General features: G+C 46.6%; 1 protein-coding gene across 1 annotated transcript; it reads left to right on the top strand.

Moving 5' to 3' along the window:
- The first annotated feature begins 2,065 nt into the window (after positions 1-2,065).
- On the top strand, positions 2,066-11,780 carry LOC142803866 (uncharacterized). The gene is made up of 2 exons (XM_075890125.1): positions 2,066-2,501; positions 11,374-11,780. The coding sequence occupies exons 1-2, from the start codon at positions 2,202-2,204 to the stop codon at positions 11,644-11,646; spliced, it is 573 nt and encodes a 190-aa protein (XP_075746240.1). The 5' UTR covers positions 2,066-2,201; the 3' UTR covers positions 11,647-11,780.
- The last annotated feature ends 7,090 nt before the right edge of the window (positions 11,781-18,870 follow it).

Raw genomic sequence — 18,870 nt, 5'->3', positions numbered from 1 at the left:
ATGCGAGCGCCGTGGCATGTCTAGAATCTTGCCTATTATACTTTCCTCATTTGATATTTCTTTTTATTTATATTTGGCAGAATATCAGAAGGAAGAAGGTTTTTTCTAAACTATGCCGCAAATATATGCAGAGCTGGGACAAAAAAAAAGAACATAGCTTATCCACGAAGTGAATGATGACGAGCGGGTGAAACAGTGGGATCGTTCGGCGTTAACGTAACTCACCCGTGAGAGTGACACCTCGCGCGTGCAAATAAGCACCAAAGGGTGTACAGGATGTTTATTCGTCGTAGCTGGTATGTTGTGTTGAGTTGTGAATTTCGTTTCGCTTTCATTATTACTGCTTTGAAGTAGCAAATTTAGCCGCAAGTTGGCAAAGAAGAAGTCTATAGGCACGTTCCTCGGGTAGTTGTAGATTGTGTTCAGTCATACAAAATGTATCGTAAAACATGTCGAGACGACATATACTGCCCAAGCCAGTCGTTGTCCGTGATAATTTTCGCCATCTTCATCGTCGTCAGCGTCGTGGCGTGTAGTGGCTACCTCACATGTTCTGTGCCGTGAGGGCAGAAAGGAAATGCGCTACCTGGAACACGTTTGTTCTTTATCGTCCTTAGCATCATCGTTCTCATCACATCGGCGTCATCGTCATCGACTTCGCGGGCATGGTACACGCCAGTGCCGCCAACGAAAAAGTCGCGACCTGAAGGATCTTCGTCCTGAGTGAGGTAAACAACTAAATTGTCGATGACCTAAAGGGAGAAGGAGAACAGAAGAGTTGTTTGTTAGGCAAGTTGGTACATACTTAGTAAAATACAAAAGCCACAAAACACCGAAATATGTCTCTGTTCCTACTGCCCTGCTTTTTTCCGATTTCGGTGTTTTGTGGCTTTTGTAGTTTATTAAGGGAAAGGGTAGTGATTCAAAGCGAAACACTAGCGTGTTCGGACGTCCCGGAGCAGTTTACCTACTCGTGTCAAACCGGTGGAGGCGCCACTACCGGCCGCTGGCGTTCCAGGATGCCAAGCACGTGCTGGACCACGTTTCTTTGGCTGCCTGGCTCTTGGCCTATGATTTTGCTGCAGATGTTAGTGGGCATTGCTTCTTGATTACCCGGCGGTGGCGCACAATTGCAGAGGAGGTGTCTATTCGTCCTCAAAATATTACTTCATGGTGATTGCCATGTTACACGGTGCAGTGCTAGTGTCATCTGAATTCACACTTTGTTCGAACGAATAGTTATCGTGGAAGCGAGGCGCAATAAACGGGCGAGAAATATATACACGGGGCCGCTGCACCGTGTCGTGTTGTATCGTGCGTCAGACGCGACGCGCGGCGAACACGAGGTCCGGGCCCCGAAGCACCGGCCAAGAAGAACGAAGACAGTGGCACACACGCGACCCAGTTATATGTGCACAAGAATAACTATATATACATTTATACAACGCCCTCTGTGGGGCCAGCGAAGCGAAACTGGAACCGTAACCGAAACCACGACACCACATTGTTCCCCCCATCCTTAAAATGCGTGGTCAAACACACAACCAATGCATGATAAGAACAAAAACGTATGGTATACACAGAGAAGAAGCGAAGTCCTCAGCATATCAGCGTGAATAAATGCTCAGCAAACGCACGACAATGCATAGGCAATGCACACATCAAATAATAACAGCACCATATGTCGGTTCCTGCATTTGAGAGCAGTGCCTTTCCTGCTTAACGTGGATGCGTCGGTGGGCATGATGACGGACCTACCTACGTGCAACTATAAGCACCTGTACGTAGTTTATCATGGTATATACAATGACTATAGACCTGAAATGCCAAATGCGCCATTTGTTGGTGACCCAAAGCATCAATGTCTTGGCGTGGACCCCTCACATATATCACGATATGTGTAAGGGGTGTAACGAAAATGTAGACATCACCCACGCCGCTGCCCCCGAAACTTTTCTACTCAACTTGTATCGCTACCGATGCCAACGCTGTAGCGCAACAGTGGCGGGAGTCGGAGGCAGCGAGTGTGACGCGGAACTGCGACAATATTTGATAACGCCCTCGACGAGTCGCTCTTTGCTCGGGTTGCCGTTGTTCGTACCGTTCGCTCGAATCTCCGGCGATTCTCGACACTCGCAGAGATCGCACAGGTTTAGCGACGTCTGACCGGTGTCTCAAAAAAAAAAAAAAACAAAGGAAGCATGTTGCGGCCGTCACTCGACGATCAGAATACGACTATTCGTAGTGCACGGACTCTGGAAGCGTGTCATGTCTACCTCTGCAGCCATCCGATCCCATGTGGGAGCCTGCTGATGGGCCTCGCTTCGTCATCGACGTCACAGTGCGGCAACCTGTGGCATAAGCACTGGGTAGTCATCTTCGACTTCGGCGAGAGAGAAGTGTTCGTCTGCGACGCCACCAAGGACAGCACCGGGGAACTGAAAGGGCGTGTGTCCTGGGAGGAGAAGACGTACGTCCACAAAAACGCCTACTCGTATGAGGCAAGTACAACCAAATGTGGTGACTGAATTCTAGAACAATTTATTTTGGCGCCTCATTGGTGACACCGTAAAGTGCAGCAGTGTTGGGCCGATCTTAGTTAGCCTCGTTCTGTTTGGCGAAAAAAAAAACGGCACTGCGGACAAGCTTCCAGCCTAATTAAAATTTAAAACATCAATGTTTCGCATGAATGCAACTACAAGTAGAAGAATGAATGTGAGTAATTCTTAATGAAGCAGGAAACCCCACACACGAAAAAAAAAACTGAAATCATCTAGTCTAATATTCTAATCGCACGTATGTGTGCTTTAATGCAACATAAGTAGCTATTGACTGACTGCGCATGCTTTTGTAAGGTCATATAACCGTAAACATGCTTTTTAACAAACCGAGCACTGTGGAAATTCCAGCATTGCCTGCCCCACCTCTGCACATTGCAACATTTCCGTTGAGTCACGACGCGCCTAGCATGGCGCTGCTGCGTGTCAAACGCAGAGCCATTCGATGTGCTTCCCAATAGTCATGATAATCAATCAGGACGTAAAGAATAAAGAATCATAACATTTGTTCATTTAAACCACCGACGTTAGGTCAGTACCAATTTTATTTGCTATACAAATTATTTCATGGAAAATGCGGACATGGCCGGAACATGATAGTTGTTTTAGCCAACTCCAGAATCTATCTCAAATCAATGGTCAGTTAGACGATAACCTATTTGTTTTTGTGCTCACCATAATATTGTACAGGAATACGTACAAACTTTAATAGCATTTTACACATGTCAGTCTCATATACTACTCGCGCGTGCGCCAACGTTAACCGCCAATTTTTATGCTACATTTGAGAGAAGCTTGCCATAAGCAATCATTGTACTCAGCTTTTAGAGGCGAAGCTCTTTATCGTGTGGCTTGTGCGTCGCTCGTTGTAGTGGAGGAGGAATAAGCTTTACTGTTCATAAAGAGAATGGTAAATGGGGGAAACCAAGTTTGACGGGGGCTAGGTAGGGGCCCATAGGGCCGCAACACTAGCAGACCAATCCGCCAGCTTGGCCTGTATAAGCTCGTTGTAGTGCGTAACCACCGGTGGCACATACCCGCAAGAGCGGTTCTTAGAATCTCCGCTAGATGACTGCACTTGTATATGATGAATACATGACGAAGAGATGTGAGATAGCTGTACTGGGGTGTTCACTAGATAGACAGACGGACATACAGGTAGACGGACGGACGGACGGACGGACAGACAGACAGAAGGACGGCCGCACGAACAGACGCACAGGTGGACAGAAAGACAGACGAACGAAGGGAGACACGGAAGAACAGACGTTCGAAAGGACGGGTGGATGGACGCACCGACGCTCGCACGTATGGACGGACACACGAACGGATGCACGGATGGACGCATAGATGGACGGAAGTACAGACGGACTAACGAACGCTTCGCCCCACCAATCATCATTCACTCCGTGGATATCCTGTGATTTCTTTTAGGCGGATATACCGCAAAACTAGAGTCGGCGTTAAATGGGGAGGAATAAGTTACGTTAATATTGATGTAGATAAAGGGCTGAGGCAGGGATGTACCTTTTGACGTTGTTACTTCATATGCATGGGTGGAAAGGGTTCTTGGCGGGAGAAGTATTGATCTTTATCGTTTACGCAAATAATCCAGCGTATGGTAATGCAGCGGCTCATAGCTTTGTTTAATGCTGACGATATTTGCGTTATTCATGCCGAAAAATCCCTCGAAGTTGTGCAGTTGACTGAGGCGAGTTTCCGTCTTCGGAACAATTACAATGATCATACTATTATCCGGAGTTTTAGGTGGCCAAATGTGCACGTGATTTTGAGACACGCTGGATGGGGGAAGTGTTTTCAACGAGCAGTGACATCCGAGGGCGGGGGCCTCTACCATTTTCCGCCTCGGTCGAAATGGTCCCGCCGGGAGCAGAATCGAATCCACAATTTCCACGTAGCAGCTTAGCACCGTGCCACTGTACCACATCGGCAGCCACGGGGACTAAACTGTATGGGAATTTCTGTAGACATAATACCTTCCCCGAAATATCGCTTCCTTTAAGCGAATGCTACTAACATAAGTTTATTGTTAAACAAGAAAAAACTAGTTTATCATGCAGAAACTGTAAGCTGTTCCAGTAATAAGTGTGGCAGGCATAACTTCTCAGCTCGGGGAAAATAATAATGGTAATAATACCCAGGCTTTTACCTTCCAAAACCACGATATGATTATGAGGCTCGCCGTAGTAAAGAGCTCCGGAAATTTTGATCTCCCGGTGTTGTTTGACGTGCACCGAAGTCGCACAGAACGCGGCGATCCCCTAGCATTTTGTCTCCATCGAAATGCGACCAGAATCGAACCCGCGACCTTGGGGTCAGTATCCAAGCACCGTAACAGCTGCGCCACTGCGGCGGGCTGAAAAAAACAAGTCTACAAATACTAAATAACAATATCGACAATTTATTGACAGTGTCTACTTCCTGTCGAGGGAAAATGCTGCTTGCTTGGGCATTTCGAACGATATGCTTTCCAGTGCAATACAAAACCGGATGGCGATGAAGGATGGTGTAGAAAGCCACACGACACGTGGACGTCCCTTAAGTAACACGAGAAGTGCGTGGGCGCACTTCGAAAATGTGTGCCGGAAATCAGGCCCCGGAAACTCATCGTCATAGCTTCGGTTTCAAGAAACATGCACGCTCGTATCGGCTGCTGGGCATCCTAAATTGGGGTTAACAAGGTGGGGTTGAGGTGAACGGTGGAATTTATTGACTTGCACAAGTTTTTACAAATAGCAAAAAAAAATCCAATACCTTTGTATAAAGAACTTATCTTTTTATATATGTCTTTTCTTATTCTTTATTTTATGAATTTCAGGAAGTGATTTAGTTGCGTTCGTAGCGCTTGCCTCCGCTTCTTCTCACACTTAGCTCAGTGGTATTAGAAGTTGGATCGCGCTCAGTTATCTCGCTTGGTTGTCGTGGCAACTACGGGAAAGATACAGAGGGCAAGTTGTGGCGGGCAGAGAACGGAAGCCCCAGTGAGCTGAACAAGTGAACTATGCATTCTTCGAAGATGGCTTCATCGGGCAACACATGTTTTCTACGGCTCTGTGGTGTGCCAGAACGAGAATTTCTAGTTTCACGAAGGTTTTTCAGCCTTTCCTAAAAGCAATTGGTGAGCACGATAGTTTTGACCTATTATTTGAGCAGGTATTCATTTTGCATGAGTACACATGAGCAAACCCAGTTCAATGAAGCCTGACTGGACTGACAGAAGTGCAGTGTCGCTTGACTAATTGGTGAAGGTGGTAGCCAGGCTGCTGTCGAGAAAGTGCGTTTATTGAAAGGCTTGGATTCGGGTTGGCTCTGCTGCATAGTTCTTTTTTTGCTGTCGGTGTTAAGTTCAAATGATGCCAAGTAATTTTAGGCTGTTTCCTGCTCATGATTTTTTGTAGCTGGGGTTCGAAAATGTGTTAGTCTTTACTTCTAATATAGTGTTATTCAAGTACAAGTGATAGACTAAAGGCTTCTAAATATCATTACAGAGAATGTTGATGGAGCCAACGTTTTGACAAGTGAACATTTCTTTGTGAAGGTAACGTTTTGCCCTCACAAAGACAAGTCAACCTGCCAAAACACTGTTTCCAGCGACGTTTTTTCACGAAAAACTTCTGATCGCTTCAAGCCCCTCCGTGCCTCTGAACTCCAGTCTCGTTTGGTACCCAAGTTCTGTATGAAAACTATGGGCCCCATCGTAACAAACGTGATTAAGTCAAATACGACATGTCATATACTCGAAATTGTTGATCATTTTCGCAATGGTTCAGATATTCTGGCTTCAACGTTTGCTCATTATGTCCGTATGTCAGTTGTAAGTTGAAGCTGATTTTATAGATTCACACTTTTTCACTAGCCCCGCCGTGGTGGTCTATAGTGGCTAAGGTACTCGGCTGCTGGCCCACAACTCGCGGGATAGAATCTCGACTGAGGCGGCTGCATTTTCGATGTTGGCGAAAATGCTGTAGGTCCATGTACTCAGATTTGGGTGCACGTAAAGATCCCCAGGTGGTCGAAACTTCCGGAGCTCGCCACTACGGCGTCACTCATACTCATATGGTGATTTTGGGACGTTAAACCCCACATATATCATTACCACTTTCACACTAAGTGTATATCTGGTTGTTGTTTTTTTACAAAACGTGCATTAAAATGTTAGTTTTATTTGTGCCGATCGAGTTTCGTCTCACTGAGGAATCAGACAGCTTAAATTTTGGCTCTTCATAAAAGATTAACAACAAAATTTTACGGATGGCCACATCGCCCAAGCGGCCAGCGGACCTAAAAGAACACACGAGCGCATTCCGCTTGCATCCGAAGTGGGAAAGGAGGGCTTCCGCGGCAACCCTCCTCCTCTCGAATTTTCATCCTTTTCCTTTAGTTTGCGACGTCACCAGTGACGTCATAAAACAATGTTCTGTTCGTGATTTATTTCTAGTAGCATGCCCAGCAACCGCCAGTGGTAACAGCGGCGTTGCCGCTGCCGAAAGCGAATACATAGGAGGAATAGGGAGTTTCCGCACCCTGTTCTGATATCAGTATCTCCATTTCGAAGGAAGTGGAAACAAGTTGAATATGGAGCAAGCATCTGAATGTATACGTTTTTGATGCGAAGCATATCTTGCTTGGGCCAATGTCCCGCGGCATCGATGGTGTCCGCAATCACACTACACATGCGAAGCTTTCCTCCTTCCCTATTTCCAACAGCTGCACGTTACTCTCTCCACTTCTCTCCTACCACCTGCTTGCGTTCACTCTCCCTCAACGCCCTCCGCTCTCTCGCTTCACAGCATCGAAGCAGGGAGCGTCTACTAGCGAGTTTCTCGATTGAAAAAAATCCCAGCACATCCACGGAGTGAATGACGATGAGTGGGCGAAGCTCCAGAGGTTTATCGGTAGAACCGTGAATCTTCCGTCCATTTCGCCCAGTACATTATCACAACAGGCCGTTCATACGTTCGTCCGTCCGTCCATACGTCCATACGTATGTATGTCTGTCTGTCCGTCTCCTATCCCACTAAAGCACGCGTCTCCTACTCATCGGAGTGGAACGAGCGCCGTAACGCTATTTTAGTGAGCACTCCGAGTATTATATGGTGGCTACGACAGACAACTACAACGGCAGACGAGCCTGCGCCTTTAAGAGCTTCTTAAAACCACCTCCTCGCGCTGCACAACCGTTCACTGGCCACCCTGTATCTGTGATTCCAACCTATGACAACGGTTGTTCCTAGATTGAATTCTGAAAGTTGCCCATATTAGAATAAAAATCCTTAGATTATCTTTTTCATGTTGTTACTCCGGATAGTTGACTTCTAACGAAGCAATAGGATAGCGCGCTTTATGGCCGAATTCTTCTGAATCTTGCTGAAATAAAAAACACTATATATCAGCCACCCTTTAAGGTCTTTTCTTTTCAGTGTTCTGCGGAGTTGCACATAAGCGCTTGCAGATGGCACCAGTAGCCATAGAGACATATCTGTCTACTGAAGACAAAGACGAGATTTTTCTGGTCAACTGGAACATCGCATTTCTTGCACTTGCAGCTTGTGAGGTAGCGGTCTGTTTTTAATTTCACACATTTGCAATCACTATCGCATTTTGAGTGGATGTTGTTATGCCTGCGAGTCCACAGCGAACGTCCATGCCTCTGAAAAAGGCAATCTGTGTCAAGGCCAGCCCGCGAGCCCGCCTGACGTGATCAACAACTCAACGGCGTCATCAAGCGACGGCGCCTTTCTGGCGCGCACGTGCAGTGAGTCATCTCAGCCGCGAGCCCGTCGAGTAAACAACCGGCGTCTTCCTGTCTGGCGGCTGACGCAATGCGCGGCGACGTCACTCGTCCTTGGGTGCAGCCACCTGCAGCGCAGCCTCTCCAGATTCGATGACAAAGAAGGACGCGGCCCAGCGGTGGCCTCATTGGAGGATTTTGACCTCGCGACCAGCGGCGCTTCTGGTTGGGCATTTGGGTTGGACCCGGGGCATATGAAAGAAGCCCTGCGGCGCGTCGAGACAACCCCTTAGACAGCAGACCCATTTGAGAGAACCTATGTGTTAGAGAGGAGAGCTCGGCTCTTCGATTCTCTGTCGGCCCCAGTGCCGAATTTGTAACGCCTCTGTATATATGCTGTACATAAACCTTGTTTAACTCACCGTCGACTCGTCCGCTCGTCTATCAGCTCAGCGCAGAAGCAGTCGCGAGCTGAGAAACCTACGCTACCAAACGGCTGGTGACCTTCCCTGTGGAGTTCGAAGCAGTGGTGCCTTCGGGACCGTGTTGGCGTCGCCGTCTTTCGAAACAGTGGTTGCAGCGGTGAGATTTCGTAGAGCCCTTCGTAACGTCGTCGGAGGCGCGCTTCGCAACAATGTGTGTGGGCCCTCTTAAAGTGGCTTGTAGCTACGCCCTTCCTCTGTACTTCCAATCAACTCCCCGTTTGGCCAAATCATTCCGTCACTTTTCGCTCTCATGGAAATGTCACGACAGAGAGACTGAAAACACCCGAGCATTCTTCTTGTCTCCCTTCATGCTCTTTTCGCAATATTGAACACGTACGACTTTACCTAATATTTAGTGCTGCTTTCGGTATGTTCTTCTCTAAGCCTTCGGGTTATTTCACATAAAGACATTGCTCGGCGAAGACATGTAGTAAGCGTAAACTTGGTACGTTACTATGGGTATCCAACAAATAAAAATTAGCAGCATATCCACGGAGTGAATGATGGAGAGTGGGGCGAAGCATTCGTCCGTCCATTCGTTTTTGCCTCCGTCCGTCCATGCGTCCGTCTGTGTGACCGTCTGTGCGTCCATCCGCCCGTCTGTGCGTGCGTCTGGTCGTGCGTCCGTCCCTGCGTTCGTACATGCATTCGCCCCTGCGTCCGTTCATGCGTCCATCCTTGCATCTGTCTGTGTGTCCGTTCTTCTATCTATACAACACTCCAAGTACCACTATCTCGCATCTTTTCATCATATATTCCCCATATAGAAGCAACGCCATCCAGCGGACAGAAATTCCAAGGACTAAACGAGAGGTGGCACACGCACACTTTCTTACGGCATGCGCTTCGGGTCTATATACTTCCCACCTTTAACCACCTCGAGTTCATGTTATATACTAGTTCACTGTATTAATGGCACTGCGGCCTAACGCTCGCTAAACCTTTCTAAAACCAAGGAGGTTACGCCCAGCGAGTATAACGTAGCAACCCTTTCTTGTCAGATAGTGCTCAATCTACATGCCAATGGCTGCTAATGGGAAATGAGAGGCAGGAGAATTCGGTTTTTACTTTCTTACGGCTTGCGCTTCGTATCTACTTCCCACCTTTAACCACCTCGAGTTCATGGTATATACTAGTTCACTGTATTCATGGCACTGTGGCCTAACGCTCGCTAAACCTTTTTAAAACCAAGGAGGTTACACCCACCGAGTACAACGTAGCAACCCTTTCTTGTCAGATAGTGCTCAATGTACATGCCAATGGCTGCTAATGGGAAATGAGAGGCAGGAGAATTCGGCTTCGCACTTCGTATCTACTTTCCACCTTTAACCACCTCGAGTTCATGGTATATCCTAGTTCACTGTATTCATGGCACTGCGGCCCAACGCTCGCTAAACCTTCCTAAAAGCAAGGAGGTTACGCCCAGCGAGTATAAAGTAGCAACCCTTTTTTTGTCAGATAGTGCTCAATGTACATGCCAATGGCTGATAATGGGAAATGAGAGGCAGGAGAATTCGGCTTTTACTTTCTTACGGCTTGCGCTTCGTATCTACTTCCCACCTTTAACCACCTCGAGTTCATGGTATATACTAGATCACTGTATTCATGGCACTGCGGCTTAACGCCCGCTAAACCTTTCTAAAACTAAAGAGGTTACACCAAGTGAGTACAACTTAGCAACCCTTTCTTGTCAGATAGTGCTCAATGTACATGCCAATGGCTGCTAACGGGGATCGCAGCGTGCGCGTTAACTAAAAGCGGAATGCTTCTGTCTCTCATTCCGCATTAGTAGCCATCGGCATGTACATTGAGCACTACTTTTTATTGTTCAACAACGCACAGAAAAAATCTCTCACCGGCACCACCTTGAAGGTCAAAATGTTATACTTGTTACGCACTACGACGGCTACGAGGGACGAACGGGAGCCGCTATAAGGAGCTTCGCCCCTAAAAATTCCTTTGTTTGAAAGACCAGCAATAAATCAAAACCCTCATTATATGCACGTGCATGCTGAAATCTTATTACGACGAAGTTTCATTTCCCCCATTAATCGGCACATAATAATCTCGCGTTACAGAACTGATATCTCTTTCACTCGACCCAGCATAAAATCAAGGCTTTAATATAGGAAAAGCTTTAGACAGTTGTAGTTATCGCTTTGCAGACGATTGATTGATTGATATGTGGTGTTTAACGTCGCGAAACCACCATATGATCATGAGGGACGCCGTAGTTGAGGGCTCCGGAAATTTTGACCACCTGGGGCTCTTTAACGTGCACCCAAATCTGAGCACACGGGCCTACAACATTTCCGCCTCCATCGGAAATGCAGCCGCCGCAGCCGGGATTCGATCCCGTGACCTGCGGGTCAGCAGCCGAGTACCTTATCCACTGAGAGGTTGGGGAGGGACCTTTCAAGAAAAATGACGGGGTTATAAAAGAAGTTTATGCAGTGGCACGTCGTGCTGATAAGAACAGAAGGGTGCATCAATACAACTGCTTTAGGAAGTTATACTCCTTGTCTGAGAGTATCGGTGATGCAGAGGCGAGATGTTCCTTGTCGCTCTTCATTCGCAGAGGCACCTGGGCCAGCAGACACTTCTGAAGGAGCACGTCGAAAAGGTCGTGAAGGAGATTCGCTACATGGGCAAGTACCACTTCAAGAACAACAACTGCCAGAAGTGGGCGCAGAAGCTGCTGGATCATCTGGAAATAAGCGTGCCTAGGGACATGCCCGATGCGCAGACTGTGTACGAGCGCGCTAAACCCTCCGTCTTTGCCGCACTCAGCGGTATAGTGGGGATCGGTGTCTCGCTCCTTCTGGGTGTCGTACTTAGGGTACACAGCTAGTGGCCATCAAGGTGCTATTGCAAACGAAAAAAAAACGGTTGGGAGGTCCCACAAATGGCATCTTCGCGGGCATCACAACAAGCTTCAGGCTTTCTTCCTTGTGCACAACAAAACCCAGTCACTTAAGTCTTACTTTCAAAAATCTCTGACTATTCCAATTGCATTCCATACGTCACCTTTAGGTGGTCCCGACTTTCGACCGACAAGGGCTCAGTTAACCCCCCCCCCCCCCCCTTCATCTTTTACCCGTCCGACGCGAAGCCCCCTCCTCCTTTTTCGTCTTCTCAGCAATGCGCTTGCCTTAGTTTTTATTTCTGTTTGTTCATTTTTTTTCACGCTTCCAATCTCTCAGGGTCAACTTATCTCAATATATTTTTATACAATTTCACCATTTTAAGTCGTTATTATCTCTCTTTGAATCCGTTATCCCCTTCCCCACGCAGACTAACAAATTTAAATTTCTGCAGCCTCTGCACTAAAGCTCTTTATTCTCGATGTCAGATTACTCCCTACATCTGCTAATAAACTACAATACTAAAAAAAGTGTGTATAACCCCCCATCGCCTAACTAACCGTAATCCTTTTAATTGTTCAGTTTTTATGCCTGCACCCTTCCAGACAAGAGGCTGTGAATTTGCTCTGTTAGGCCATTGTTCAAATTTGTGTGCGGAAACAGACAGTCTTTTAGTGTTGACGTTTCATGAGATCATCTCCCACTTTAATCAAACTAACCAAAATGTCTCTTGCGATGCTTAAACGCTGTTACAGTGCACCGTATTAAAAGTGCTCGTTTTATATGCTTTACATGCTAACATGATGTGCTGCAATAGTCACGGCCGCTCGATCAAAGCGCTTTGATCCAGCGGCCGTGCAATAGTATAGATTTGTAATTTATGTTTCGATTCCTTTTGTATCAAATAGTAATCGAATACGCTGTTTAACTGATACATACGTGTACTTTTGTGTGCAGGTTGGGCATGTAATTTTTACCTGTGTTTGCTTTTGCGTGACGTTGCGTATCCAGGTGGTTACCAACACGTTTTCCATGCGACCTTGCGTTATGTAATAAAAGTTTCATTCAATTCAGTTTTCTTTTTACGACCTAAATGCTTCTTTAACACCCTGTGGACTGTGCGTCTTAGGCGGAGGTGGAAAGTATATACCAGCTCTCTTTTAGAAGGAAGAAGGGCCATCATGTATCGATATTTCGCAAAGTACACTTTTCAAACTAAGGAAATGCACACTAAGCTCTTTTTAACGGCTATCGACACCCGCCTCTCTTTTTCTCAATGTTCGCTCTTTCTCGTGCAGTTATTTAGCCGTGGCGTTCAACTTCACCCCGTACCATATTTCCATAACAAAACGAACAAAGAGAGGGGTGCCACAAGCTAAATGACGATTTCTGTGTCATCCTGTTTTTCTCAAGCACATGCCTTCGGGGTTGTGGTGTTGTTACAGTGTGTCGAACTCTGCATGCAGAGCGATGTGTGCGCCAATCCAATGCTGACAGATCAGTTATGGTGGCTACATAGATCAGGTAAATATGTTTGTCCAAATGTTCTTCGTTGTGGTTGCCTGTCGCTGAGCACAGCGACGTGAACGACCACCGACCGCATCGCGTTTGTCAACTGCCACATCGTCAACTTCGAAATCAACCACCGTGAGCGGCTTTTTGTGAAATCGTGGCGCATCGCCAGGTAACGTCAAGCGGTCTACAGGTACTTCGCAGAGCATCTGCTCTAACGAGAGAGATAGATGGAGAGAGAGGGAGCAAGAGGTTTATTTACAGAAAGCAAAGAGGTCGGCCAGAGCGATAGCTTGCTCTAGCCTGCTACTCTACACTGGAGCATCTACTTTAACGAGAAAGAGGGAGAAAGGCAGGTTTACTTACAGAAACGCAGAGAGGTCAGCCTCAGCAAAAGCTTGCTCTAGCCTGCTACTCTACACTGGGGGAGGGGGAAGGGGAGAAGAAAGACTAATGGATGACGATGGTTAGATAGAGAGGTGAGTATATAGGAATCTTTCTACCTGAGAAAAGTTTTATAGCCGCGCATATAGTTCAGTTGCTTCCAAAAAGGTTATAACCGCTCTTGTGATCACAGTTGCACTGTTGGTGTCTGGCCAAGGGCCAAACACGGTCTCATCAGTTAAAGACATACTGCAATAGCGTTCAATAGAAGACATCAGTGTTTGTCGATCGTTCACGTGCGTATGCTGGGCAGTCCCAAAATATGTGCTCAAGTGTTTCTGGCACATCACAGTGTTCAATATTAGGACCGGTGTCACTACGACCGACTCTAACAAAATTTGGCACATTTTTAACATATCGAGCTTTATTTGGCCAGCTGAAGATATCACCGCATATAAGCAGCGCAAACTTCAAAGTTGCACACGAGTAGATTCATGTTGTAGGTGTACTGTTCGGTGCCACGGTACCAGCCGTAGGCGACAGATCCCGCTGTAAGTTTTCGTCGGGTCCAGAATGCTCGTGACCTGGCTGTTAAAGCCTTAACAAACAGGGACTTCAGTGCTGACCCACGGATCTGCAGAAAACACTTTCGTGACAAGAGAGAATAATTGGTAGAGAAGGAAAGGCAGGGAGGCTAACGAGTCCAGAAAAGCCGGTTCGCTACCGTATACCCGTGGGGACGGGAAAATAAATATCGAAAGAGGGAGAAGAAATACTGGGAAGAGAGAGAAACATGGCACATAACAGCACACACCCAAACATGCGCTCAACTACATGTTCATCACACTCGCGTGGAACGAGACATCACTGTCACAGCCACTTGTTTCATTCAGTTTTGAAGATGATATTCTTTTTTGGGATACTCCAACGCAAAATATTGTGTTCGGTAGGTCTGTTGGTCCTCCCGTCCAACTATCCAGCCACCTGGCGAAAGTTTAACCTCTCGATCAAGGCCCAAGCACTTTAGTCTGGTGACTGTGTTTAAACTCATGAGCATCGTCCACCAAAAAGCAAATATTACGCATATTTAAGACACGACATCAATATCTAAGTGTTAGGCAGTGTGTCTTTTTGTAGATACGTGATTCGCAAGACTAGAGTGTTTATTACGCCGCACTGACAATGCGACACTATGAATGAAAAATAAGTGGATGTTTTCTGCGCTTCACAAAACAATTCAGCGACTTGATGTTGCCATATGCCAGTGGCTATACGTTGTAAAGCATGGCCTCAGAGACTGCAGCGCGTGGCTGATTTTTTTTTTCTTTTTAGCCGTCCAAATCACACGGAAAGCGCGTGTTTCCAAAGGTGCGCGTGGCCCGCTCTTTTCTCCGCACCGCGACACTCTTCCTTTCGGTCGAAACCTTCGGTCGAAACTAACAACATCGAACTTTTAAGCAGGAAATCGCCAAGGAAAAAATCTATGATAATACTCGGGGTAGTTTTCTACTGTTTGAGGCCAGGATTGGAGTATTGCGAACCAAGACATATCAGGCGAAATACGAAGGGGTAGACGTGGTATGCAGTGCGTGTGGAGAGGAAGAAGAAACTGCCGAACACTTGATAATGTTCTGTAAAAGGCTTCACCCTTTAGTTCAGGATGATGGCGCAGAGTTTTTCAAAGCACTGGGTTTTAGGGACAGTGAGGGCAAAATAGACTTTAAGCGAGTAGAAACAACTAGAAGAAGCTTGTCTGATTGGTGGCTAAAGTCAAGGTACGAGTAAAAATTAAACCCTTCACTGCAGAGTGCGAATCCTCAACCTCACTGTTTAAGGGGAAAAAATAAATCTAGTTTTTTGGTTCATCGAGTATTATGGCTCAGTGGCGCTAGCCGCCACCCGATCTATAGGGTACAGCCATATCCATCCATCCATCCATCCCATCGAAAAGGCTGCCGCGCTGTTGGCGAAGCTTCTATGTAGAAAGAAAAAAAAATGTTTGTTTTTTTTGCCATTCTATATAGCTTTGTGCTCGTTTGTAAATGTCGGGTCAAGGAGTACGAAGGGCAAAGTCAACTCTGGGATGTTTTATTTTCACATGGGTTTTTTATTTTGCTGTATATTGGCGCCACCCATATCAGAGCAGTTAAAATTGCGATGCCTCCGCAAGACATCCGCATGTGCTCGAAACTATACTTCGAAGTTAGCGGACTGTATAGAAAGGGGCAACGGGGGCGTACCAGCGAAGAAGAAATAAAAATGGCAGCCCGATCCGCAGGAGAGGTCAGACGACTGCAGCGTTCTACGTCCATGGATTACATTCTACACACTATTTAATGGGTTCTTCTAGCTCTTATTGAACTAGCGTTTCTTTTCACTGCAACGCTGTTTGAAAAATTCTTGCAGACGCCTTAATGTGATCATAGCTGCGCCACGACGTGGTTTTATTGCTTCTTAGAAGCGTTATTCGCTTCTTAGGCTAACTGCCGGCCGTCTCGCCGTGCTCGCCACAACTAGTCTTCCCTATATTAGGAACGTTCAGAGGGACTTGTCAACGACAAGCAAAACGCTGTTGACGGCACCGAGCTCGCATCCTACCTTTTCGGCGTCTGCTAGCCCGAAATCTGCCCAAAACCTTCCAGAAAGCGTCCACGACTAAATTGTCCTGGAAGCGTCTGGCAACCCTCGGTCTCGCCGTGGGTCGCCAGAACTGTCCAACCCGAGAGAAACGAGCGCCAACCGGAAGTGCGCCGCGGGGGTGACGGAGCAGCCCGAGAAAAATGAGCATGCTCTGGCTTGATCTGGCAGCCCGCGGGTAGCCAGAAGTGGAAAATCGAAGTGCCCCAGCATAGCTCTGGTGGACTGGGCTCGCCCTACGCCATCTCCTGACACCGACTTCCGACGACAGTGTAGCTCTGACCGACTGGACTTTCTCAACGCCACCTCCTGACGCCGACAAGAGCTCTCGCAAGTGGTGCCCCGTCCTCGGACTCCTGTGACCGTGTTTCCATCTTTACAATCTCTCCTACTCCCTCGATATGTCGTCGCTCTCTGGCATACTTGTTCTCTCTCTCTACACCTTTATTCCTATCATTTTAATCCCTCCTCACCCCCATCCCTTGTGAGCTACTGTTGAGGTGTCGCTCGCTGAAGCAGACAGTTAGGGTCAAGCAGGAGTGCAAGGAACATTTATGGCTAAAAGGGAAAGTGGCAGGGCAAATGACACTCCTTGGTTTGGTGTACTTGTGGACGGGAGCAAAGGCCAGAGAGGAAAACCAGGCAATGGTAGAGTGTATATCAAAAGACATTGAGGAGTTAGGAGGAGAGTGGGAGATAATTATACTAGGAGATATGAATGCGCACATAGAAGATATAAATGGGTACACTGACTCAACATGCAAAATGATCATGGATATGTGTGAAAGGCATGATTTGATCATTTGCAACAGTACCGAGGAGTGTGAAGGGCAAATAACATGGGAAGTAGGAAGGCTGCAGTCAACGATAGATTTCGCACTGGTGTCACATAGGATGTATGGTAAGCTCAGGGAAATGCACATAGATGAAGGTGGCTCCAGAAGTCTGGGTAGGGGTCGCAAACGTATCAAGCTAAGTTTTGGAAGAGCAGTGAAAGTGGGAAGGAGACAAGATGAGCAACTACAGGAAAGTTTTTATTCATAAAGGCAAATCGAAATAGCTACTAAACAAATTGAGAAAGTAATCACTGAGGATGATAAAACAGTGTCGACATACACGAATCTAATTAGACTGTTTGAGCTAGAGCTTGCTAGGACACGTGACAAGTCACCCCAGAACAGAAGACACAAACCCAAGAGTTGTTGGGATGAAGAGGTTGAGAGAGCCATAGAAAAAACGTCAGGAAGCCTCTAGCAAAAACGGACATGCTAAGCAGCGGGATGAACCGACAGATGATGTTCAAAGAAAATGGGAAATCTTTTTAAGCTGTAGACGGGATGCATCCCTTCTGATCAATGAAAAGATTAGAATAAAGGGAGCTCAGTGGCTGGCAGAAGTACATAAAAAATAGAAAGGCAGCGGCGAAATATTAAAATCGTCTGAACTCCCTTAAAAATGAGACGAGCCTAGAGCAGAGGTTTATAACTACAGCTCAAGGTGCTAGGCTAGAAGAGGACGAAGCTATTGAATATATAAGAACAAGGGTGACGAAAAAATTTCTACAAAGAAGTGCTTTATGCGCCACAATAGACAAGGATGAATGAAGTAGTGCAACGACTCCATTTTCACAACGAGAGTGGGAAAGGGCTGAGAAGAGGGTTCCTAGTAGTACATCAACAAGCCCAGATGGCATTGAAATTATGCTGGTAAAGACATTGGGTCCAAAGTCTAAGCAGACTTGGGGAGAGGCAGTGAGCAAAATGATAATCGATGGTGAAGTCCCCGATGGATGGAAGCTTAGCAAGATGAGCATGATCTATAAAGGAAAGGGGGACAAAGCTGACAAACAACTACCGTCCTATAACGGTGACATCAGTGGTTTACAGCCTTGCGATGCAGATTATAAAGGAAAGACTGCAGACGTGGATAGAGGGTGAGGGGGTGCTTGGGGGGACTGCAGAATGGGTTTTGGAAACACAGGAGGTTGAAAGACAATTTGTTCTCACTGATGCAGTGCATCGAAATAGCAGAAAAGGAACACAGGCCCCTGTGGCTAGCATTTTTGGATATCAAGGGAGCATACGATAGCGCGGTTCAAGAGGACTTGTGGGGAATACTGGACACACTAGGTGTGGAAGATGGAGTCACTAATATTTTAAAGGGATATCTATAAAAGTAACAAAGGAGTTATAAAGTGGGAAAACAGGTATCCAAACCTACAGAAGTAAAACGGGGGCTTAGGCAGGGGTGTCCCCTGTCACCCTTGTTATTCATGATGTACCTACAAGGATTAGAGGCCAAATTAGAGGGAAGTGGACTGGGCTTCAACCTCTCTTTCGTCAAACAAGGAAAACTCATTGAACAGGCACTACCAGCATTGATGTACGCATATGATATAGTGCTAATGGCCGACAAAAACGAACATTTGCAGAGATTGATAGACATCTGCGGTAATGAGGGAGATGGGTTAGTTTCAGATTCAGTAAGAAAAAACAGCAGTCATAATTTTTAATGATAATGAAGGTAGTGAGCTTAGAAAACAGGAGGTCATGCTAGAGATAACGGATAAATACAAATATCTGGGAGTATGGATAAGCGATGGGGCCGAGTACCTAAGGGAACACGAAATATACGTGACTACTAAAGGTAACAGGAATGCAGCGGTGATGAAAAACAGG

The sequence above is a fragment of the Rhipicephalus microplus genome, chromosome 3, assembly GCF_043290135.1.
Source record: "Rhipicephalus microplus isolate Deutch F79 chromosome 3, USDA_Rmic, whole genome shotgun sequence".
Taxonomy (NCBI): domain Eukaryota; kingdom Metazoa; phylum Arthropoda; class Arachnida; order Ixodida; family Ixodidae; genus Rhipicephalus; species Rhipicephalus microplus.
This window is presented reverse-complemented; position numbering and strand designations above follow the sequence as displayed.

Coding starts and splice junctions, on each gene's coding strand:
- LOC142803866 (XM_075890125.1), top strand. CDS start 2,202: ATGTTGCGGCCGTCACTCGACGATCAGAATACGACTATTCGTAGTGCA. Junction 2,502..11,373: donor AAAACGCCTACTCGTATGAG/GCAAGTACAACC, acceptor CTTCATTCGCAG/AGGCACCTGGGCCAGCAGAC.